This window comes from Sorex araneus, chromosome X (assembly GCF_027595985.1).
Source record: "Sorex araneus isolate mSorAra2 chromosome X, mSorAra2.pri, whole genome shotgun sequence".
NCBI classification, from domain to species: domain Eukaryota; kingdom Metazoa; phylum Chordata; class Mammalia; order Eulipotyphla; family Soricidae; genus Sorex; species Sorex araneus.
In genome coordinates, this window is record NC_073313.1 from 195,612,761 (window position 1) to 195,636,776 (window position 24,016).

The following is a 24,016-nucleotide window of genomic DNA, read 5'->3' on the forward strand; positions in this document are numbered from 1 at the left end:
TAATGGCTGATACCACACATAAGCATTAGCTTAATAGAATAGCTATTGTTTATTGATTTTTAACTCTAATTTGTATTATTCACTACTGTTTTATCTTATACTTGATTCTCCAGCTACTGATGGTACATTCTGTTTCAGCTATTAGAATCATGTTAAATAAACATTCTATGTTATCCTCTTTCTTAACTGATATGAACACCTGTCTTTGAGCACCTTACATATCCAACTTCAAGTTGTTGTAAAATGGGAATGATCAAGGTTTTTCTTAGAAAATACATTTTATTAGACTTTTAATTTTTAATCTATGTGAGTGTGTGTGTGTGAGAGAGAGAGAGAGAGAGAGAGAGAGAGAGAGAGAATGAGTATAAATGTGGTGTTGGGTTGAACCCAGGATCTTGTACATCAAGGAGAGTATGCAATTGCTGTCTCACGCCCACCTGTCACAGAGCCTTCTAAACTAGAGAATTTCAGACTATAGCTCCTTTGAGGATGAGCATCAACACTTTCAAGATTTCTGCTCCCTCTATAGAATATTGCAGCCATTTGGCACTATATTTTGAAATGATTACAACAGAGGGCCTAGATTCAGATATGCCACACTTTCTTGTTAACCAGACAGCATAAGAAATGAGAGTGGCTCAAGAGTATCTGCACACATGTTAACAATATCTTTGTCTCTTTCTGGATTACTCTCCCTTAGCAGAGAATTTCTGTTGGACAAAAAGTTCTTTCATATGTTTTGATAAATGATGCGTTGTGGTGTTTTCTGACTCTGTTAGAGTCTCCAGGGAATTAAAGATAACCTGCTTATTCAGATTAATGTTCTTGACCTTTTTCCATGATTGACAGATCTAAATGGCCATAGCAACTCAGTAATTATGCACCAGCTGTGTTGTATTCTCTTTGTGGAAAAAAGCACACAGTTCTTTACAAAACTGGATAGCTTGACCCCTTCCATGCCAACTAAATAAAGAATTGTTTATTATTATTACTGATCATAATTAGGTTCCTTCCCATCTCCAAATTTACCCTTTCCTTTCTGTATTTTGAAAAAATATTCAATGTACTATGATCACAATTACATAAACCATTGTTTTATAACTGGCTCCTTTGCTATAATGAAAATACTTACTGTAATTATGGACCTGTACAGGATATCATATACACAGCTTCCGTGTCAGGAATTTAGTAGCAACATTTGTGCTCAGAAAAGTGTTGCGTTTAATGAGCCCTTGTTTTTCTAATGGTGGAATTTTTTTTCTCTAAATTGACCTGTAGTCAAATTTTAAATAAATTCTAGTGTTCTGTGCTTATCTCAAAAATATATTTATTCTCTTACCAGCACTCTTCCAATTCCATTAATTTTTTTTTAAAAAAGTGTTCATATTGGAGTGATTCTGTATTTTAATCAGTTTGTTTTTTTATCCAATATGACCTAAGGGTAATTTTTATTTACTATTTTAATTAATTAAAACAATACCCATTTGGAAGGTTCTAGTTTGTCTTTTAACTAAATTGTTTTAATAAAATTGATTTCTATATAATTAAAAACACAGATTTAGTTTAATAAATATCAAGTTCAGGTCAATGACAACTGTAGTTAAGACTCTTGAATTCTGTTTTCTTCAGTCATGTGTATCAAGGTGCACTATTCAATTTTGAATGCACCATAGTAGGAAAAATTACAATAATATTAATCTCTTAATATTATTTGCATATGGTTTCCATGAGCTCCACAGGGATTCTTTACTTACTTAAGCCAAGCTTGTTATTTAGTTAGGATTAAAAACCAATTAATTTTCTTGGTAATAGAAATAAAAGTAGGATGACAGTGAAATGGTACAGGAAATTTTTTATTTTGCTTTCTTATTCCCTGAACCCAGAGAAATTTAGCAGTATGAAGGGGAAAAGAAACAAGTATAAATCTACCTAGTAAGTAGCAGTCACCATGTTCAGTAATTTATGTTTATAGTTGTAATTTTTTAAAATGTTCTAATTTTATCGATAAGCTAATATTGATTTAGAGAGTTTTTTTCCAAAAAGCAAGCATGAAATTTCTAGATTAGTCGCAGACTATCTACGATAGCTAGATTGTCTCTACCCCATTCTTTTTCTTCATGGTAATAATGCTTGGGTGGCAACAGAGAGTCTCTGTGTTTGTTGCCTGTTCCCAGGTTCTTCAATATTTTCAAGAGTAGATATATTGAATAATAATGATGCTAGACTTCGAGTTAGAAAGTTTGCTGGAACGTAGAAGGGAATGGAAAGAAACTCCTCTGCCTGAGGAACTTAGTATGGGACTAAGTTAAATGTAATGTGTTGTTTTTGGTTGATTTAAAAAAAAACAGGATACTGATACTGTGTCTTTGTGGAACTTATCACGTGACAAGGATGTTACAGAGAATGTGAGCGTTTTACAAGGTGTCTAACTAGATTAGGACCTTTTAGGTTATCTATTTGACCATTTGCCTAGATATTTTGTCCACCATCTCTTAGTTTCAGGTAAGCTAAGGCCTGGGGCTGAATTTATGGTCTTGGGGAATTGTTAATTTCCTCTTCTTAGAAAGAACCCTGGGGCATAAAGAATGTGGAGATGAGACAGTAAAACCAGTCAACAACAGCTGGCAAGGACACACTGAGGCTTAGAACTAGATGATTATGAACAGAGAACCAGATAATTATGTGTACTGAGGAGAGCTGTAAAATTCTGAATCTGGGAATTTATATAGGAATTTTTATATAACTTATCATTTGAGAAAAGAAAAGTCATATCTCTCTTATGTAAACAAATTTCTTCAAAGAGGAGGGGAGAGTTCCTAGTTTAGGGTCTCTGGTCTCTGGGGCTTTATCTCTTGAAATGCAAACACATACATCTGTATGATGTGTCTAATATCTTTGTAGGTGTTATAGTCAATAAGCCTTTAACTTACAAAGAGTCTCCTTTACACTAGGTTCCAATTTTGTTTGCTTTAGAAGTCTTCAGCTATGCAGAAACATGAAATGATTTTCTCCATTATCTCTTAGTCATAAATTGCTATTGCTTTAGTACTGTTGCTATGACTTGGTAATTAATTTCACTTATGATATTTAAATTATTATGTAGTTTTTCGTTTACTTAAAATATCATCCCTATTTTTACTGATGATTTTTATGTAGTAGAAGGTTTTATTTTATTTTATTTTGGTTTTGGTGCCACATCCAGTGCTGCTCAAGGTTTACTCATGGCTCTGTGCTCAGGAATCACTCCTAGTGGTGCTCAAGGGACAATAATGGGGTGCCAGGGATGGAACTAGGTAAGCTGCATGCAAAGATAGTATATCAGAGCTGTACCTGATAGTATATCAGAGCTCTACCTGATATACTGTCTTTCCAGTAGAAGTTTTTGAACAACAAGAACTACCTATCTTGTTTTAGGTAGTTGGGACATATCAGTGAACAAATGAAAGAGGAGTGCCTTCCTTAAGTTAAAGAATTTTGAGAGGGAAACTAAAAATTAAATGCAAGAAACAATAAGTAAAGTACATTTTATATATATATATAACTATAGAAAAATTAAAACAGAGGAGAATGTGGCACATGAAGGGTCAAAGAAAGTAAATTAAGTTGTTACTTAGTTTAGGTTTCACTGCAAATGTGAAGTATGATCCAAGACTTGAAGGAGGTGAGAAAGTATCTCAGTAGGAAAAGTATTTCAGGCAGTGAGAAAAGTCAGAACTAAGTGCCAGTTCCAGGTGGCAATGAGAATACTGAGAACAATGTGGCAAAAGTGAAGTAGAATGGAAAGAGGCAATTAGAAGGATGAAGAACAGGGTGATAACAATGATATGTGCAATCAGGGAATGAAGTGTGCTGACTGTAGAAAGATGAAAGAACAAGGGGAAAACTTTTGCCTTTTCTCTTAGTCAAATGGGTTAGGTCTATCTGAAGAGTAACGTGATATAACTTGCATTTAAGAGTTAAACATTTAAGAGTTAAGTGTTTATATGCTTTAGGGACACAATGTTAGCACACCATCAAAGTGCAATTATCCCTCCCCAACTATCCGTGAGACTCTTCCAGCTTTTGTATCCCGTACCCAATTTGACAATCTCAATTCTGTCTTCAGAATCTAAGAGTTTGTTTTCATTGGATTGTCTATTCTCTTGTTTTGTTCCTTTCTATACTACGTATGAATGAGTTCATCTGGTATTTGTGTTTCTGCTGACTTATTTTAATTATCATAACCCCATCCAGTTTCGTCCTTATAGCAAATTACAAGAATTTCTCTTTTTTTATGGCTGAGGAATAGTCCATTGTGAATATATTTACTACATTTTCTTATTTACTCATCTATCATTGAGTACTCACGTTACTTCCAAGTCTTGGCTACAATGCTTAGCACTATAATGAACATAGGTATGTATACACATTTTTGAGTTAGTTTTTGTGTTCTCTGGATAGGTGATAAGATATAAAATCGCTGCATCGTATTTAGCTGTATTGTTAATTTTTGGAAAAATGTGTTTGGTGTTTCCCATTTTTGGCTGAGCCAAAAATCTTTTCTAACAACAGTGAATGAGGGTTTTTTTTCTCCCCAAATCTTGCCAGGGCTGGAGCGATAGCACAGCTGTAGGGCGTTCGTCTTTCACGCAGTGGACCCATGTTCTATTCCTCCGCCCCTTTCAGAGAGCCTGGAACACTACCCGTGGCGTATTGGATATGCCCAAAACAGTAACAATAAGTCTCACAATGAGCGACGTTACTGGTGCCCGCTCGAACAAATCGATGAGTAACGGGGTGACAGTGACAGTGATATCCTACCAACTATTTAAAAAGAGTGCCCTGACTGCTTTCGTAGCTATAGCTAACAAGTTGTCTCCAAAGTACCTGTTAAATATCTGTTGCAGGAATATAGATTGTCTTTTGATCTTCACCTGAGGGTTGATGTAAAATAATAATCAGTGATCCACATATATGTTGAAAGTTATGCCAGCAATTTCTTTGGATTGATTAATTATAGATTTAGAAAAGACAGGAGTCTAGAATTATTTCAAGGCTTTTGATTTCTCGGCAATTAGAAAAATACTATATCGTCACTTGAAATGGACAAAGTTGTGAACGAACCATATTGGACAAACTGGGGATGGTTAATATTTGGAGTCGTGAACAGATTGAGTTTAAGATATTTTGAGACATGCACTAGAGGTGTTAGATAAGCAGAATGCCAGTAAGAGTTTGGGAAAACTTAGAGATACTAAAGCCAGGGCTTCTTGCAAGGGTTTGTTGTAGGTTTGGAGGGGTCTGAATCTTAGGCATTTTAGAAGTTTTATCTAAGGGAAAATTTAAAAAAAATTTAGGGGAAGAATTATTTAGAAGGAAAAAAATTATTTGAAAATAAGTAAAATATTTATAAGGAAATGGTATTTCCCAAATATGTACTTGAAAATTAATATCACGTATTATATAATTTAAAAAGCTAGCACAATAGTTTTACTTAATTGCCTGATAAAACTGTCATGCCTTTTGCCCTACTTTTTGATTTTCAATGACAGGAATTTTGTGACAGTATTTTTTTTTTTAATCAAGAATATGGAAGCTTCATTCAGTCTTTCTGCTTTTTACTTGACACTTTTTATTAATGATATCCTTGAAAGGTGTCTTTTATTTTTATAATATATTTATAATTTTATGAAGAATTTCAGGTAGTTAAAACTTAATAAAATTTGTATAATTACCTGTAATATTTGGGAAAATCTCTTAGGGACTAACTAGCTTTTATCCAGACAAAACCTCGCTTCTCCACTACCCACGTACTTCCAATGCAAGGCTGGTTGTGGTACTTTTGCGTATTGTAACACCATTTTCAGCTTTTCTGTCATGATATCATATTTGCTTGGCCCCAAAGGAACTGGAGAATTTCTGGAAGCTATTTCCACCCAAAACATGCACAAATACATGACAATCATTCCCTTCTCCCATTATGAGAGAAAGTATAATAGAAAAGAATTTGAAGTAGACAGAGCTAATGGTTTTAATCAGTTATGTGTATGGTATATTACACTTAAAATCTTCCTAAAAGATCTAACTATGAGATAACTATGTTAGTGTCTAAGCTCCATGTATCCCAAACCAGGGACTTGGGAATGGACCATATAAGTGAGAGTAACTGCTACTTGAGCATCAGAAATGGTATAAAGCAAATTCAGAGTCTTGATAAAAATATACCCTCCCTGAATATTGAAGTAATTGTGAGATTTCTAAAGTGTGTAGTTTGTTATAATGTCTCTGATTAGTATATTTATTTATATATACAATTCTTATTTACATTTTAATTTTTTTAAAGAAGATTACTTTGTTTTTGAGTCACATTGGTGATACTCAGGCCTTACTCCTGCATTTACTCTTAGAGATCACTGCTGGCAGGGCTTGAGCACCATCTGGGATGCCAGGGATCAAACCCTGGTTGACTGCATGCAAGGCAAGCAACTTATGCGGTGTGCTATTTCCCGGCCCTTCATTATTCTGTCTTAAAGTCACACTGCCCCTGAACCCTGCACTCTGCACTTTGCTTTATGGGAACACATAATACACCATCATTAAGATAGTCCTAATTTTGACAGGGAGTATAAATACCTATGCAGAGTCAATGAGGAAAAAAATAAAGCTGTAGGAAGGCAGATTCAAAAGGTTACCATTGTCCCTAACTGATGTTTTCACACTTACATTTATTTTTTTTCTAAGCTGGTCACTTACTCAAATTCTTTGCGCTGTGTTGATCTGACTTAGACTCTAAAGGGAACTGCATAGATGTTGTTAATTGTGGGGTTTAACATGACAGTTTTTCATTTTCCTTTCACAAATTATTTTTTAAGAATTTTGATCTATGAAGGTATTAGCATTCTAATATTCTAGGTGAAATAACTAGTTTCAAAAGACAAAAAATGGTATTTTTTTTCATCTAATTAGTACACTGCATACTGTCTCCTGAGCATTGCTAGGAATGATCCCTTAACACAGAGCTAGGAGTAAACCCTGAGCACAACCGGGCATGACCCAGATCTCTCCCCAACAAAGAAAAACAAAATTGAAGGGATTCAAATATAGAACATTGTATAAATACTGAGCATTTAAATATATATAGACATTTGATTAAATCTCAAACATTTGATTAAATCTCAAATGTCAAACTTTTAATTACTACTCTACATTGTTTTCCACTTAATATGATGCTCATTATTATTTATTAATAATAAAATTTAATTCAGTTAACAGAAACAATTATCATTTTAATTTTCTTGTATAGCATAGCGGGTAGGGCATTCGCCTTGCATGCAGCCAACCCGGGTTTGATTCCTCCGCCCCTCTCCGAGAGCCTGGCAAGCTATTGAGAGTATCTCTCCCACACGGCAGAGCCTGGCAAGCTACCTGTGGCATATTCGATATGCCAAAAACAGTAACAACCAATCTCACAAAGCTCAAGCAAATCGATGAGGAACGGGATGACGAGCAAATCGATAAGCAATGGGATGACAATGACAGTGACAGATTTATAAGTCAAAACTTGAATTTAGAAAATATTTACTAATGATATATGTGTGGAAGATAAAGAAAAAGAAAAAAATCCAAAAAACCATTATAAGGTGAAGAGTCATATCCCCAAAGATAAATAAAATAAAAATAAAATAAGATATAAGTTAAAAAATATATATGGTTTGTGGGGCTGGAGAGATAGCACAGTGGGTAGGGCGTTTGCCTTGCACGCGACCGACCCGGGTTCAAATCCCAGCATCCCATATGGTCCCCTGAGCACCGCCAGGGGTAATTCCTGAGTGCAGAGCCAGGAGAAACCCCTGTGCATCGCCAGGTGTGACCCAAAAAGCAAAATATATATATATATATATATATATATATATATATATATATATGGTTTGTTATTTTACTGGAGGACTAATATGTAATTGTTAGGATTATAAGAGTTTAATTTCTCATTACAAAATTATGCTATCATATATTTTAGAAACAGAGAAAAAGGGAATTAATACAGATGTTAAAGTGCTTGCATTGTACATGACTGAAACTGGTTTGATCCCTAATATCACTTAGTCTCTGAGCACCATTAGATGTGGCCAAAACCATCTACCAAATTAAATAAAATGCAATAAAGGAATGGCCAATTTGGTGATTTCTTGCCAAACTCACATCAAATCATGCTAAAATTAAGAGGTATCTGAGGGGGGTTTGCTGGGGAATGAAATCTCATACATACAAGGCATCTGCTCAACCTTGAGCAGCACCTGCCACAAATTTGGAGGTTTAACCATATTTCACTGAAATAATTTTTTATATTAAGAAGCAGTGACATAATTTAAGTATAGCTATATACTTAAATTAGGAAAATAATTGTATTAGAATTTCGTTATCCTTTCAAGTGAAACATTGTCAGCCTAAGTGTTACACATTGAATATTTTAAAAATATCACAACCTTGATTGCATGTTTTTTGTAACTTAGTATTATAAGAATTATTTTAATTTATACTTTCCTTGCCGTTGTAGTTATCTGAGGCTGCCATAATCAAGTATCAGAGACTGGGAAGTTTTGAGGATAAAAATACATATTTTCACAGTTCTAAAGACTGAAGTCTAAAATCAAGCCCTCTATAGGAAATTTTACTCTGAGAGGTCTCTTGGCTTATTGGTATTCAACATTGGATGTGTGCTCGTATTTTCTCTTTTACATGGAAAGGTGGGAAAACCATGAGCTTTCTGATATCCCTCCTTATAAGGACATAAGTCCTGTTGGGCATAGTTTTCATCTTATGACCTCATTTACTTTAATCACCTCCATTAAGGTCCTATCTCTAAATACATTCACACTGATGGTAAGGATTTAAACATGAATTTTGGGGAGGCAATAAAAAAACACAATCCAGTTACAAAATAAGGAAAGGTCAGAACAGACTTACCCAAGATACACAGAGGGCAAATAAGAATGTGAAAATATGTTCAACTTCCTATATTATTAGGGAATCATTAAAACAATGGATATGATTACACACCTGTTTGGCTAGGTAGTGTCCAACATGCTTACAATACCAACTGTTGGTAATAATGTAGAACAGCAAGAATTCTCATTTTCTACTGGTTGGAATGAAAAATGGTAAATCCACTTTGGTAGACAATTTTTCTTACAAAGCTCTACATAAATCTACCACATGATCCAACAATCACACTTGTGCATATTTTCCCAAATGAATTGATTAAAATAATCAATACTTAGTAAATTATTCCTATAAAATTCTGTTTCAGGAAATTCCTGAAGAGTTATCTTCCTTGGATATATGCTATTTATCTTGGTATTCTGTTCTTATCTGACTGTATTTGTATATGGTTTCAAGTCGTTCCTTTTAGACGTAGCAATTTATTGGGATGTTACCTTTGGCAGTGCTTCTCATATCCACTTTCTAGAAAGTTGATAATAATAATAATAATAATAAGAAGAAGAAGAACAACAACAACAACAATAATAATACTCATCAGGACCTCTGGAATATCTAGCCTGTTTCATAATGATTCTTATTTTGTTCATATGGGATGATCGTTTTAGTCAGTTATAGTCAGAAACCTTTGAACTTTTCAGTAATAATTTAAATTTTAACTCTCTGTACAGGCTTTATTTGCATATGTTGGAAGTATTCATTATCTAACTTACTCAATTCATTTGTGCATCCACTGAAAATGCTCTCAAGATTACAGATGAACATTTAATTTCCAACTGTAGTAGAAAAATTTAAATCATGCCTGCTCTTTCATAATATATAAACCTGGTTCCCACACCTTCTTTTTGAAACTTTCCATTTTTTCATTGTAAAATGAATCATATTTGTAGGAAAAAGTATAGAAGAGCAAAACTTGTATAAAATGACACAATGTGTCAAGGACAATAATTCAAGTGTAGAGCAGGCACATGCCTGACATGTGCAGAGCTCTGAGTTTGAGCATGAGCACTGAGTGTCCCCACTCCACTACAAATAAATGCATGTGGCCCCAAGCACTACTGGGCCCAATGCCCAATACTGGGCTTTCAAGTGCCACCAACCTATGTGTGACTGAGAGTGGCCCCAAAGGGAAAATCAAAATCTGATCAAAATAAAACCCAGCCTTTTCCAAATAGCAATTCCTATTCATTTTCTTGCTAGAGGTAACAACTAGTCTGACTTTTGTTTATACGTTTTCCTGTATTTGTATCTCTGAACATCATGCGTGTTTTTCCTATTTCTTGGATTTAAATAAAGGGAATTGTACCTTTAATTTACACAAATACTGTGAGATTCACTTCTTGTCATATCTATGGATTGTTTCATTATTAGGTATCTAATATGTGAATAAATGCCACTTCATCTATACATTTTGTGATGGGTTTGGGGTTATATTTGTAAGTAGTATTTCTGTATAAATTCTTACTTTTGCTTATGTAATACCTGTATTTGTTTATATGTGTTTCAGGGACTTGAATGAGGACTTGGGAAATGAATAAGTAACTATCAGATAGTCAGGTGAGATGTTTTATATAGTTAGAAGAATAACATCAGTAAGTAAAAGCAGAAGGACTTGAGACCATCTGGTAATTCAAGAATAAAGGAATATACAGTGACTAGTGGTATGTGTCAGAATGAATTTAGAAGACTGAATACAGAAATAAGTTAGAAATTGTTTAGATTTGTGGAGTATTAAAAACTTTATCCTACGGGCAAGAGAGAGTGCTGTGTGAGTTTTATCAGAAGTGCAATGCAATTAGATTTGTATCTTGGAAATAAAAAGTCTTTGCTATTCATCTTCGAGAAGAAGTGGGACAAGATTTCAGTTAAAAAGACTCCAGGCCTCAAGTGATAGGGGATGGGTCAGTCCTTCTCATTACACTGTCCCCCATGGGATCCTGGAGGTCATGCCCACAAACTCCCTCCTGCTACTATTTAAGCTCTTTGGCAGCCATGAAAAGAATCTCCGAAATCAGCAGCTTGCTGCAGAAATTTCTTTTTCCTTTTCTTTTTTTTTTGCTTTCATCAAATTTATATATACTAACAAAACAAAGGTAAATAAGTAATTATTATTTTTTTATATTTTATTGAATCACTGTGAGATAGTTACAAGCTTTCATGTTTGGGTTACAATCACACAATGATCAAACACCCATCCCTCCACCAGTGCACATTCCCCACCACCAATATTCCCAGTATATCTCCCCTTTCCATACCTTCCCCTGCCTTCATGGCAGACAATATTTCCCATACTCTCTCTCTACTTTTGGGCATTATGGCTTGCAACACAGACACTGAGAGGTCATCATGTTTTGTCCATTATCTACTTTGGCACACATCTCACATCCCGACTGATTCCTCTAGCCATCATTTTCTTAGCTATACCTTCTCTATTCCATCTGCCTTCTCCCCTCCTCTCATAAAGCAGGCTTCCAGCTATGCAGAAATCCTCCTGGCCTTTGTATCTACTATCCTTGGGTGTCAACCTCATGTGATGTTATTCTATACTCCACAAATGAGTGCAGTCCTTCTATGTCTCTTTCTGACTCATTTTACTTAGCATGATACTCTCCATGTCTATCCATCTATAAGCAAATTTCATGACTTCATCTCTCTTAATAGCCGCATAGTATTCCAGTATGTAGATGTACCAAAGTTTGAGATGCTCTTTCACTGTTGGTGGAAATGCCGACTGATCTAGCCTTTCTGGAAAACAATATGGACAGTCCTTCAAAAACTAGAAATTAAGCTTCCATATGACCCCATAAATATCACTTCTGGGAATATATCCTGAGGATACAAAAAAGCATAGTAGAAATAACATCTGTACCTATATGGTCATTGTAGCACTGTTCACAATAGCCGTAATCTGGAAACAACCCAAATGCCCTAGAACAGATGACTGCTGCAGAGATTTCTCCAGACCCTAAATATCTGGAATTTTGGAGTAACATGTATGGTGGAGCATGTATGGGGGAGCACGTATGGGGGAGATTGTTTGCAATGGAGGCAGGGGAAGGAGTAGGATGGGGGAATATTGGGGCTCTTTGTGGTGGAAGATGTACATTGGTAGAGGGTTGGGTGATAAATCATTGTATGACTGAAACTCAAACAGGAAAGCTTTGTAACTGTATCTCATGGTGATTAAAAAAAAAAAGACGGTGAAGAGAATATTCTAATAGTCCTAGTGAGATATGATGAGTATCTAAATGAAGAGGAATAGATTTAATAGAGAATCTGGTCAATAATTATGTTTTTAAAAATAAATTGATGTTTTATACATGTTTATTTAATTAATATTAATTTCTTCATTTACTTGTTGTTTAATTCTAATCATCACTATTAACAACCTTTTTTTTTATAAAATAAGTTTTTATTTTATTGAATCACCGTGAAAAAAATACAAAGCTTTCAGGTTTACGTCTCAGTCATATAATGATTAAACCCCCATCCCTTCACCAGTGCACGTGTTCCACCACCAAGAACCCCAATATACCACCCTCTTGCCCACCCCCACCTAAGTAGCTAATGATCTTCACTTTATTCTCTCTATACTTTGAATACATTCAATATTTCAATAGAGAACTCACTATTATTGTTTGGAATTTTCCCCCAACAATCAGGCCTGCTGAAAAGGCATCATTTAATAATTTCTTTTCATTGCTGAGAATGAAGACTATGAGCTCTTGGTTTTGGATTTCTGATATTTTAGCTCAGTTCACAGTCTAGATGCATTTCTGTAAGAAGCTGCTCTGGGTGCCAAAATGGGTTATAGTTTTTAACCCATTTTTAACCCTCTTGTATCATAGTTTTTAGGAGCAGAGGGTCTGTTTCGAGCGCGGCAGCTCCGGATCTTATCTGGACGGAGGGCGTGCCAGTAACGCTCCCCCTCCCATGATCGTCTATGAGCCACATCACTGCAAATCATACCTCTGGGTTGGAATCTTAGGAGGTAGCTCTCACCACGTGGATGTTGCCGCCGCCACCATTTTCCGTGCAAAAAAACTGGGTAGAGAGGGAAAATCCCTCCCCGGGTGGCACAGGGTTGTAGCACGGCCCACAGTCTAGATGCATTTCTGTAAGAAGTCGCTCTGGGTGCCAAAATGGGTTAGATGACCTCTCTTTAAGAGTAGAGGGTCCGTTTCACTCACGGCAGCTTCAGATCTTATCTGGGCCATTAACTACCTTTTTATTACTTAATTTTAGGTGTTTTATTTTTGGTTCTAACATTAGTAGTTTATAAATGTGTAAATATTTATATGCTTTAGGTGTACATTGTTACTTTTTCCCACAAACCCCCACCACCAGATGTTGCGTGAACGTTTGTGCGGTCAGAGGCTCTGAGACAAGGAACACGGAAGAAATGTATTTCATGGAGGGTCTAGGTTCTCTCTGACTCTTAGACAAAAGGTAGAGAGCTTTTTATTGATCATGGTACCTCTAAAGGGCGCAATACAGTGATGTCACCAAAGGCATCAAAAGAAGTTACAGGAAGAACATTGAGGCAGTAGAATGTCGTTGCCTTGTACCTGCAGGCTTGTAGCTTGGAGGGAAAAAGATACAAAGCCAAAACTAAAACCTTTCTTGGGCTACAGACATCTGGATTTATATCCCAAGGACAAGGCTGGGTGGCCACCTAAAATCTACACTTCAAATACAAACTGGGCAGGCACCTGAAATCTACATCCCAAAGTCTAGGCTGGGCCAGAGCCTGCAATTTACAATATCAAAGGTCAGACCTGGCTAACACCTGAGATCTGCATGTCAAAGACCAGCCAGGCTTCAGTGAGAAAAGGAAAACTGCCCCTATCAATATACTAAAATTATTTTCTGAAGGCAGCTTGAAGGGGGAAAATGTTCTTGTCTGTAGTACAGTCTACATGGGCTCACCCTGATAGCTCAGTCCATCCCCGACAACCAAACTGTTATTTTTTTCCTTCACCACAGTCCATCACTGGCTCGATGATATATTAATGAGATTGATGATAGCTGATACTTGGAAATCAAAGAAAAGAATGAATAATAGGGGTTTGAGTTTGACATTCCTTTGAGAAGGATGTTCAGGTGAATATGTCAAATAGGTGCATGGATATATAGGTCTGCAACTGCAGAGAGAACTGACATCTGGATATAGCATTTCAGATTAGGATTCCTAATTTTAAAATGGGCATATGAAAGAACCTACAAAGGACTGTAATGATTAAGATGAAGTGGAGCACTGTAGCACAGTAGCACTGTAGTCCCATTGTTCATCTATTTGCTTGAGCGGGCACCGGTAACTTCTCCATTATGAGACTTGTTACTGTTTTTGGCATGTCGAATACTCCAGGGGTAGCTTGCCGGGCTCTGCTGTGCTGGCGGGATACTCTTGGTAGCTTGCCGGGCTCTCCAAGAGGGACGAAGGAATCAAACCCCGGTTGGCCTAGAGCAAGGCAAATATCCTACCCGCTGTGCTATTGCTCCAGCCCAAGATGAAGTGGAGGAGAAGGAAAAAAAATGATAGTAAAAGCACAGAAAATAATTAATGGTATTGTTATGCATATCACTATCACTATCATCCCATTGATCCTCGATTTGCTCCAGCGGGTCCAGTAACATCTTCCTTTATCCTAGCCCTGAGATTTTAGCAGCCTGTCTTTATTCATCCTTCCCAACCTTAGAGGCTTTTTCAGAGTCAGGAGAATGAGACCCATCATTGTTGTGTATAGACACAATAAACCTCAAAAAAGGTTCATTGGCTATGGCATTACTAAGGTACTTTTGTGACTAGTTGTTTATTAGAGATAGTGTTTATTTCATATAATTCACTGTAAAGGATAGAAATTTAGTGAGATAACACAGCTGAGGGTAAGAACAAAGCAGAACAAAACCATATTTAATGAGAAAAGTTTAATTGTAGGCTGTGGGAATGAACAGTTAAGATAAATGGTGATTGTAAATATGTAACCTAATAATCAGTATCATGTTCTGTTACTGCTACTGTTACTGTTTTTGGCATATCCAATACGCACGGGTAGCTTGCCAGGCTCTGCCGTGCAGGCTCGATACTCTTGGTAGCTTGCCAGGCTCTCCAAGAAGGGCGGAGGAATCGAACTCAGGTCGGCCAAATGAAAGGCGAATGCCCAACCGCTGTGCTATCGCTCCAGCCCGATATGCCAAAAACAGTAACAATAAGTCTCTCAATGAGAGACGTTACTGGTGCCCGCTTGAACAAATCGATGAGCAACGGGATGACAGTGATGTTATGTTATGTTGTGATAGGCCTGGAACACTTCAATAAGCATTAAAATATCTGTTAAGTACCTATCAAATGTTGCCAAATTACCACATATGAGCCCCAACCTTTGTAAATCATTAAAACTGAAAAAAATGATTTGCTAGATTGAATTGATTTGAATTTCCATTAATTGATAAATCACTCTCTGCGCTGTGGAGTAAGTTAGAGTTTAATTTTTGTGTTTCTGATAAAGGTCACCGGACTCTGTTTATTGGAGTACATGTGCCTCTGGGAGGAAGAAGAAGTCATAGGCGTCATCGACATCGAGGTCATAAACACAGAAAGAGAGACAGAGAAAGAGATTCTGGATTAGAGGATGGAAGGGAGTCACCCTCGTTTGGTAAGGATCTTGTTTTTAATGTTATGATCCTTATAATATTATAATATTATACTTGCTTATACAGTACATGCTTAGTTGTAATGCCTCAAATACAGGAAATTGTCTGTAATTTTTATGTTATGTTATTTTATTTTTTTAAGATACAGAATTGAATTGATTGGAGGAAAAGGAAAGAGAAAGTTTAATATTGATTTTTCTCTTGTGCAGCCTGCTTCATGAAGATGAGACCTGGTTTAGATATGTGAATAAGGAAATACTTTTAAGATCTAAGATAGCAAAAGTTAGTTGCATGGACTTGGTAATTTACATAAATAGTCATCATTACTCTGAGTAATTTGAAAACCCCTGGGGGAATAATTTTAGGTTTTAGCACTTCTGTTGTTGCTGTTGCTGCCCAAATTTCACTCGTAGGATGTGAATGTTCCACTGTTTTTAATGTTCTCCCTTTAAAGTATATGCCAAATATCAAAGTATAGGATATGGTAGTTTCAGCAATTCTTTTTTACCGAATCGATGAACAATGGAATGACGGTATTACAGTACTAGAAATTTTATAAAGTAGTCCACAATATTTTATTACATTTAATATTCAAATACCAATCCTACCACCATTACACCTTCCTACCACCATATTTCAGATGTTTCCCAGCCCCTGCCCAAAAGCAGAACTGAAATAATATATTTCATATTGTTTGTTATGAAAAACTGCTAAAAATGCTACAAAAATGTATCCTTAGAGGAAAGAGTATGGAGACTGTTGTATTTCACCCATGGACCATTAAGCCCTTCTATAAGAGATCACTTGCATGCTATTAAAAGTTGAGCCTTGTGTGCTTTATATACATATATGTAAATACACATTTTAATATATATTATTATATAGAAATAAATATGTATTATATATTATATAATAATATATGTTAAAAATGTGTATTTCCCTCTAAGATTGCTTGCCTCCTACTTTGAACCCTATCAAATGTGGTGTGATAGTCTTGGAGTATGGGTAGGGTGTGTAGTTTGAAGTATGGTGGCAGCAGTGTGGTCCAGGAATAGATTCACTCATGGGTGATGCTCTGCCTGAGCGTGTGGAGAACTGCCGTGGACATGGTGGCAGCTGGGTTTGGGAGGTTTTCGGCAGCTGGGGCTGGGTCCCTTGGGGCGGAGAGGGGTCTCATCTAGGATTCATTGATATTTTTCATGTTGTCAACATTTTTATTTTTATCTGAATTTTATTCATTTATTTTGGTCTCTGTGACTGTCTGCATGTTTGATTTATGACAGCTGCTCATTTTCTTTTAGTTTAAAACAGTATAATTTATTCATTTAACTATATGCTACATCAGTTTTACATTTTACTATTCTATTAGGGATTTTGATTTTACTATTTTTATGTTTAATTATCATACATTTCTTCTTATCTGATATTATTTTCTTTACATTTACTTCCTCCCTCTCTTAACTGGTTTTGTTTTTCTTCTTGATAGATTCTATATTTTTTATATTCAATTGATGTTCTTTTCTGTTTTTGGATTTTCTTTTGACCCCCAAATGGATAGTTACCAGTATTAATCTTCCTTTGGTCATCAGGATTATTATGTATTATATATATATACTTATATCCAGTTTTATCCTAAAATTGCTTAGAGAAGCACTGCAATAGTGGGCTTCTTTTCTTGGTGTATAGTTATAGACCTTAAACTTCCCTAAAAAACAGGTACTTCTTCATAGAGGAGTGTGTAAAGAAAATCTCATTGGGCCTCTTGCACCAACATAAAACAAGGATGCACCTCTTTCAATGAATGGGCACAGAGAGGATATATGAAAGTGTACTCCACATTTTCATGTTCTTTTTGTTTCATGAGGTGACCTTGGGAATGTAATAAAAAAAACAGCTTGGTAGATTTTTCTTAGTAAGTTCCATCTGTTTATAGTCACTAGAGACTTTCTCTTTGTCTCTGGGAATGAATTCTCTGTCGACTAATATTTAGTCATTTCATTGAATTTACATAATCTTGTGTTTGAGAAGATAATTAAAACAGCTAGTAAATATAATAAAAATAACTTGTTTCCTCTGCCTTTTTCATTGTGGTTTCTTGTTTCATGGCTGAACGCATAAGAGGTTTTCTAAAACAGTGGTTCCCAACATTGACTATATCTGGGAATTAAAAAAAAAAAAGTTAACGTTGCCTCAAATTCTACTGTTAACAGCTTTGTAAAACATGGCACCTAAATTAAAAAAAATCATAACAAAACCAAAACCAAAACACAAAGAAAGACGTTGGTGCACAAAGCTTATACCAGTAGAGTTTGTGTGGTAGGAACCACACATAGGTGTTTTTAAAATGCAGCACATTAGGAGATGTTGAGGTTAAGATACATCATTTCCAAAACTTTGTTATTTGAAGTGTGGTTCATTAATTAGCGTATTAAGATCACCATTTGAGCTTCTCAAACCCTGTTGCATCTATGGAACTTTAATAAAATATTAAATTTTATTTAATTAATATTTTTTTCTCTACCACCAGTATTCTCAAAAGTAGTTTGAGTGATTTATTCATTCAGCTAGGAATCAAGAGCCATTGATCCTAAGAAACTTCTGCTCTCTTACTTGTCAGACCTTGAAATCAGTTAGGGGGCCTAGAGTGTTCCTCTCATGTGCGAGCCGCTATTTTTGGATGTCACCTACCCAAGCCATCTATCTGAGTATCTCTATTGGCATTTAAACCTAAGATCTGTTTGATGGGGACACATGTTTGATGTCATGGTAGTCTCTAAGTAGAAATTTCTATATTTCACTTTCTTTTCTATTTCTTCAGAATTATCAGTTTTCATTTCTATTCTTTTTTTTTTCCCTTTTTGGGTCACACCTGGATATGCACAGGGGTTATTCCTGGCTCTGCACTCAGGAATTACCCCTAGCGGTGCTCAGGGGACCATATGGGATGCTGGGAATCAAACCCGGATCAGCCGCCTACCCGCTGTGCCATCACTCCAGCCCCTCATTTCTATTCTACAGTCAATCTAGTTGCCGATATAATCAAGTACTCTGTCATATCTGTTTTATAAAAAGACCTCATTTTGCATGGATTTTGGTATTCTTCGTAGTGGAGATATGCAATTTCTATGATGCAAGCTTCAAAAAATTCCTGACTATTCAAGAGATATTTATTTCCTCGGAATATTTCAGAGAAAAATATTTACAGTACACCTACAGTTACTTTAAATGCTTTAGAATTCAAGTTTTTCAATGAGATATGGAGTAGAGTATGCACGGAATATTAGTTTCCTATCCTGGAAAACTGGAGGTTTTATATTATAAGTTAGAGTACGTGTCTATGAAGACATGTAATTTTAGTGTATTTATTCTGAGTAAGTATCAACATAACAAAATGATGCTTACGGTAATGCTTGGATTTTGGCACTTTGAAAGCTTTCTCACTAGTTTGTACTTACCAGAAAGATTCCTAATTCATTATATTATGTAATGCCATGTTACTTGGAAACTGGTTGTGTTTTGCAAAAATAATATTCCAAACTAGTCAGTGCTGCATCTGAAAAAAAGAAAATGGGTCCTTACTGGAGATTGCACTATGCTTGTCTCACAGACCGACAGTCACTGGGCCTGGTCCACCACTTCCAAAGTGAAAATGTGATTTGTAGGTAAATCTAAAATGATTCTTAGTTTTTTGGTGAGTATGTAAATGTGGTGGTGATACTTTGATTATACAAAGAACTTTTGATTCCACAAATAAATTCAACCTTTATTTTTTAAGTTGCGCTTAATAAACAAAATAATTTAAGATTATAATGTTCAGTGAATTTCTCTCCACATTTCAGTTAATAGCTTGATAACAAAATTGCTAAACTTCTGCATTTTGTTATTTTAAATGTCATCCCCCATTACTCTGGTAAAATTTGAAATTATATTTTTAATTGAGACCATGAATGATTTATTTAAAAGTAAGCTTGAAGCATTAATTGAAGCTAATGAAGATATGAGATAATGAGGAAAATTAAGGAAGCTTTCATGTTGAATTATTCCTCAGCTTGTTAACATGGGATATTACAGGAAAGATAATAGAAGTATGTCAGTTATATTTAATATTCAGTCAGTAGAAACAAATAAAAATAGACTATGAAATGCTTACATGAAACACGGTACACAAAGGTCTGCATTAATTAGTTCACACTTAGAATTATACTTAGGATGTTCTTAGTCCTAGATAATAAATTGTATGCATACTTCAGTGGAAAATGAAATAAAACAAATCAAAAACCTTTGGAAAGTTTTTTAAGAAAATCTTGGACAGATATAGAATGACTGTACTCACTTGTGGGCTATAAAAAAATTATGAGACTAATATCTAAGGCCAGAAAAATTGGGCCAAGAGGATTGGTCAATTTGTCAACGGTTGGAAGCTTGCCTTAAAGGTATGGGGGCTAAAGGGCAGTTAGGATAGAGAAGGAACCAGTATGACAAGAATAGCTAGAAATGATCAGTCTGGACAAGAACTGTGTGTTGAAAGTCAGTAAAGGGATATACATCATAACCTTTCCATATCTGTATTGCAAAGTATAATGCCCAAAAGAGAGGGAGTAGAGGGGGAATGGAAGGAAAGTGGGAGATGGGGAGGGAGAGGGAGAGGAATTATGAGAGGGAGAGGGAGAAAGATGAGTGCCTACCATAGAGGCAGACAGGGAGTGGGTGGGAGGGAAACGGGGACATTTGTGGTAGAAAATGTACATTGATGAAGGGATGGGTGTTGCAACATTACATAACTGAAACTCAATCATGAACAACTGTGTATTGTAGCTGTGTATCTCATGGTGGTTCAATACAAAAATTAAAAAAAAATTAAATCAAGGTAGTAGATTACAATAATGTCTATGTTTTAGGAGTATAGAGTCATACCTGTACTCCTACAAAGTCTTACAAAGACTTACTCTGTCATACAAAGTCTTTCATATTTGTATGTTTTTGGAGTACATCTGGTAGTGCTTGGTGCTTACTCCTGGCTCTGTGGTCAGGGTTCATTCCTGGCAGTGCTATGGGGATCATACGGGGTGCTAGGAGTTGAGCACACTTCAGTTGTGTGCATTGCCTGCTGTACTATCTGTCCGGCCCATGTTCAAGTCTTTAATTCACTTAAAGACCATGTTTGTGCATGATTTGAGGTCACTACCTCATTTGAATTAAACTCATCAAAGTTTCATTCTTGGATTGTGACTATTTTATTTTCCCAGTACATTTTGTTGATGAGACTTTCTTTTTTGCATAGTATAGTCTTGACTCCTTTTGTCATGAGTTATCTGTCCTTATAAGTATAGATTTATTTTGGGTATCAAAATTGTATCACATTAATCTGTGCATATATATGTATGTGTATATATAAAACATTATAGTATTAATATATATAGTGTGGATATATATTTTAAGTTAATATTTCTATGTCCCTGATAAGATGCTAAAGATTGGGATCACTGGGTCATTTGGTAATTCTTTTAAAATTTGTTTGTGAAGTGTTTATACTGTTTTCCATAGAGTCTGAACCAAATGATATTTACTTTTCACCACATCCCTACAAATGCTGGTTGATTCTAGGTTTTTGGTACATGTCATTCTCACTGGTGTGAGAACAATGATATTCCATTTTTTTAATTTGAATTTCCCTGGTAATAAATGAATGACACTTTTTCATATGCTTACTGGCCATCTGTATGTCTTTACCAGGGAAATTTCTTTTTATCTTTTCTCCCTATTATGTGATGGGGTTATTTATTTTTGTTGTTGATGGTGGTAAGCTATGTGATGTTATATATCTTACATATTAGCCCTTTATCTTATTTTATGGTGTAATCACATTTTTGCATTATGTCAGATGTCTTTATTTTAGCCTGAGTTTGTTTACATTTTGATATAATCCCATATCTTTTTTCTTTGTCAGTGGATTACTAGTGTATTTAAAGTGTGATGAGTATTACTCATTATTTATGATGATAAATACAAATAAACATTAAGAATAAGGTTCATGTATTGAGAAATTCAATTTAGGGGCTGGAGGCAAGTTTTATAAAAATCCAGTTTACTAAACTGAAATAAATCTCTGTAGAATGTAGGAAGATAAAATGTTTCAAAAGCTCAAGGAAAATAGTGTCACTGCTGACAAGTGGCTCCTCTGGGATGTGGATGACAAGTAACAAAATTAGAATTGGAGAGTAATATCCAAAAAATAAAAAAAGGCCATAACTAGTTACACTGGGTAATTCTATGGAATAAGTAAATTGATTTTTATAATTTCAACTTTTATTACTACTCAAAATATTGATACTTTGGGTGTTTTCCAGCTCAACCAGCCACAAAGATGGTAGACTAATTAGCATGTCATTTGACTCTGTTAAGATTGAAATTAGAATATGCTATTACTCTGCAGCACACTTTCATTTATTCCACTTTATTTAAACACTGTGGTTTACAAAGTTATTCATGATGCATTTGTAACAGGCATTCAATATTCCAACCTCAATTTCACCACCGCTCTGACCTTCCATCCACCATTGTTCCCATTATCTCACCCTTCCCTCAAGCCTGCCTCTATTGCAGGCCCAAAATAACTGATTTTTATATTGCTTGTTATGGAACCATCACATACACAAAAATTTCGATTAAATAGAAAATTTGTGAAAGTTGTTATATTTTACTTTGGAAACATTAAGTCCTTGTCCGAAGGCTTACTAATCTGTTGTTGCTTGTTGAGCCCTCTGTGTTAAAGCTTTTGTTAATTGGGCTTATTTGGTCTGTAGTGTTATATTTCCATCTAACTGGATGTGTTCCTACTGAGGTGTTAGTATTGTGGAGTTTGGAAATGTGATGCAGTTGAGAATGCTCCAGAAAATTTTGAATATTTACCTGGCCAGTGAGTCTGGCTGTGGGAATAGTGGCAGCTGTTGGGAGGGTGGGTACAATTGTCAGGGCTTTGACAGGGCAGGAATTTGGCCCACTCCCCTCCAGAGATTTCCCCAGAGGTTTCAGCCAGGACTGGTGTATCTGAGAAATTTTTGCAGCTAGTTTATCTCTTTGGAGATTTAATTGTGAATCTCTGGACAAGGCCAATAGATGAGCTTAGATGGTAGCAATGGTGGAATGTGGTATGGGTTCCAGGACTTCTGGAAGTAGGGGATTTGTAGGTAGGTCACCCACCCTGACTCAGAGAATACCTGGGGTTTCAGCCAAAAAAACCTAGTATACCTGAAATTTTCTGCAGTTTGGCATCTCTGTGGCACTCAGTTGTGAGGTAGCAGTGTCTGGCTGTAGGCATGGAGTAGCTGTTGGAGTATAAGTGAAGCTGGTGGGATATTGGAAAGAAGGGCATTTGATCTGTCCCCATTCCAAGCTCATCCTGGAAATCTGAGGTTGGGCCAGTGTATCGGAGGAATTTTTGCAGCTAGTTGATATCTTTTGAGATTTAATCATGAGTTGCAATTGTATTGTGGTGGTGGTGGAATCTGCAGTACATTATTAGGAAAAAGACTTCCAGGTTCTAGTCTAAATAAATCATATCAGAAATGTACATGATGTACTGTTGATTTTCAAAAGTAAATATGACATTTATAGAATTAATCAGTCTCATTTAAACATAAACATTGATGTACCATCCAGAAAATTGACATCTTCCTTTGGAGAGGTAGCAAAGCATGAGGTTTGACTGTCGATTCAGTTTTTCATTTTGCTGTAAATTTATTTGGAAAAATTTAAAGTATTTGATAATAGAACAAAGTCTCACACTGTTACCTTCTAGAAAGGAAACATTCTAACATATAATGACTGAAAATGTGTCATATAAATATAGTGTCTTTTTCATCCTTATAATTTCTTAACTATATGTATACTTGTTCACAAAATATAGTCATCTATAATGGCAGGGTGGGCTGGAGTGATAGCATAGCAGTAGGGTGTTTGCCTTGCACGTGGCCGACCCATGTTCAATTCCTCTGCCCCTCTCGGAAAGCCTGGCAAGCTTTAGAGAGTATTGCACCTGCATGGCAGAGCCTGGCAAGCTACCTGTGGTGTATTAGATATGCCAAAAATAGTAACAACAAGTCTCACAATGAAATGTTACTGGTCTCCGCTCAAGCAACTCGATGAGCAACAGGATGATTGTGACTGTGATAATGGCAGGAAAAATTAATATATAAAAACTCCAACAGCCTATGTTCAGGCTAATTTTTAGTATAGTTTTAAGCCTATTATAAAATTAAGAGGAAGTTATGGCAATTTCTCAGCTCTGCACAGGGAAAATTCCCCAGCATCACTGACCAAGAACTGTTACCCTTTTTGCCAAGATGAGCCTCCATGGACACATCATAATCACTCAGATTTCATAGTT

At 35.7% G+C, this 24,016-nt stretch overlaps 1 protein-coding gene across 8 annotated transcripts in view; it reads left to right on the forward strand.

Moving 5' to 3' along the window:
* The window catches only part of SLC4A10 (solute carrier family 4 member 10), a 277,439-nt gene that overhangs the window by 121,350 nt on the left and 132,073 nt on the right, over positions 1-24,016 (forward strand). For all 8 annotated transcript variants that reach the window (XM_055119947.1, XM_055119950.1, XM_055119952.1 and 5 more), the window contains one exon: positions 15,486-15,632. In XM_055119947.1, the coding sequence (XP_054975922.1) occupies positions 15,486-15,632 (147 nt within the window). The remainder of the gene's footprint in view (positions 1-15,485; positions 15,633-24,016) is intronic.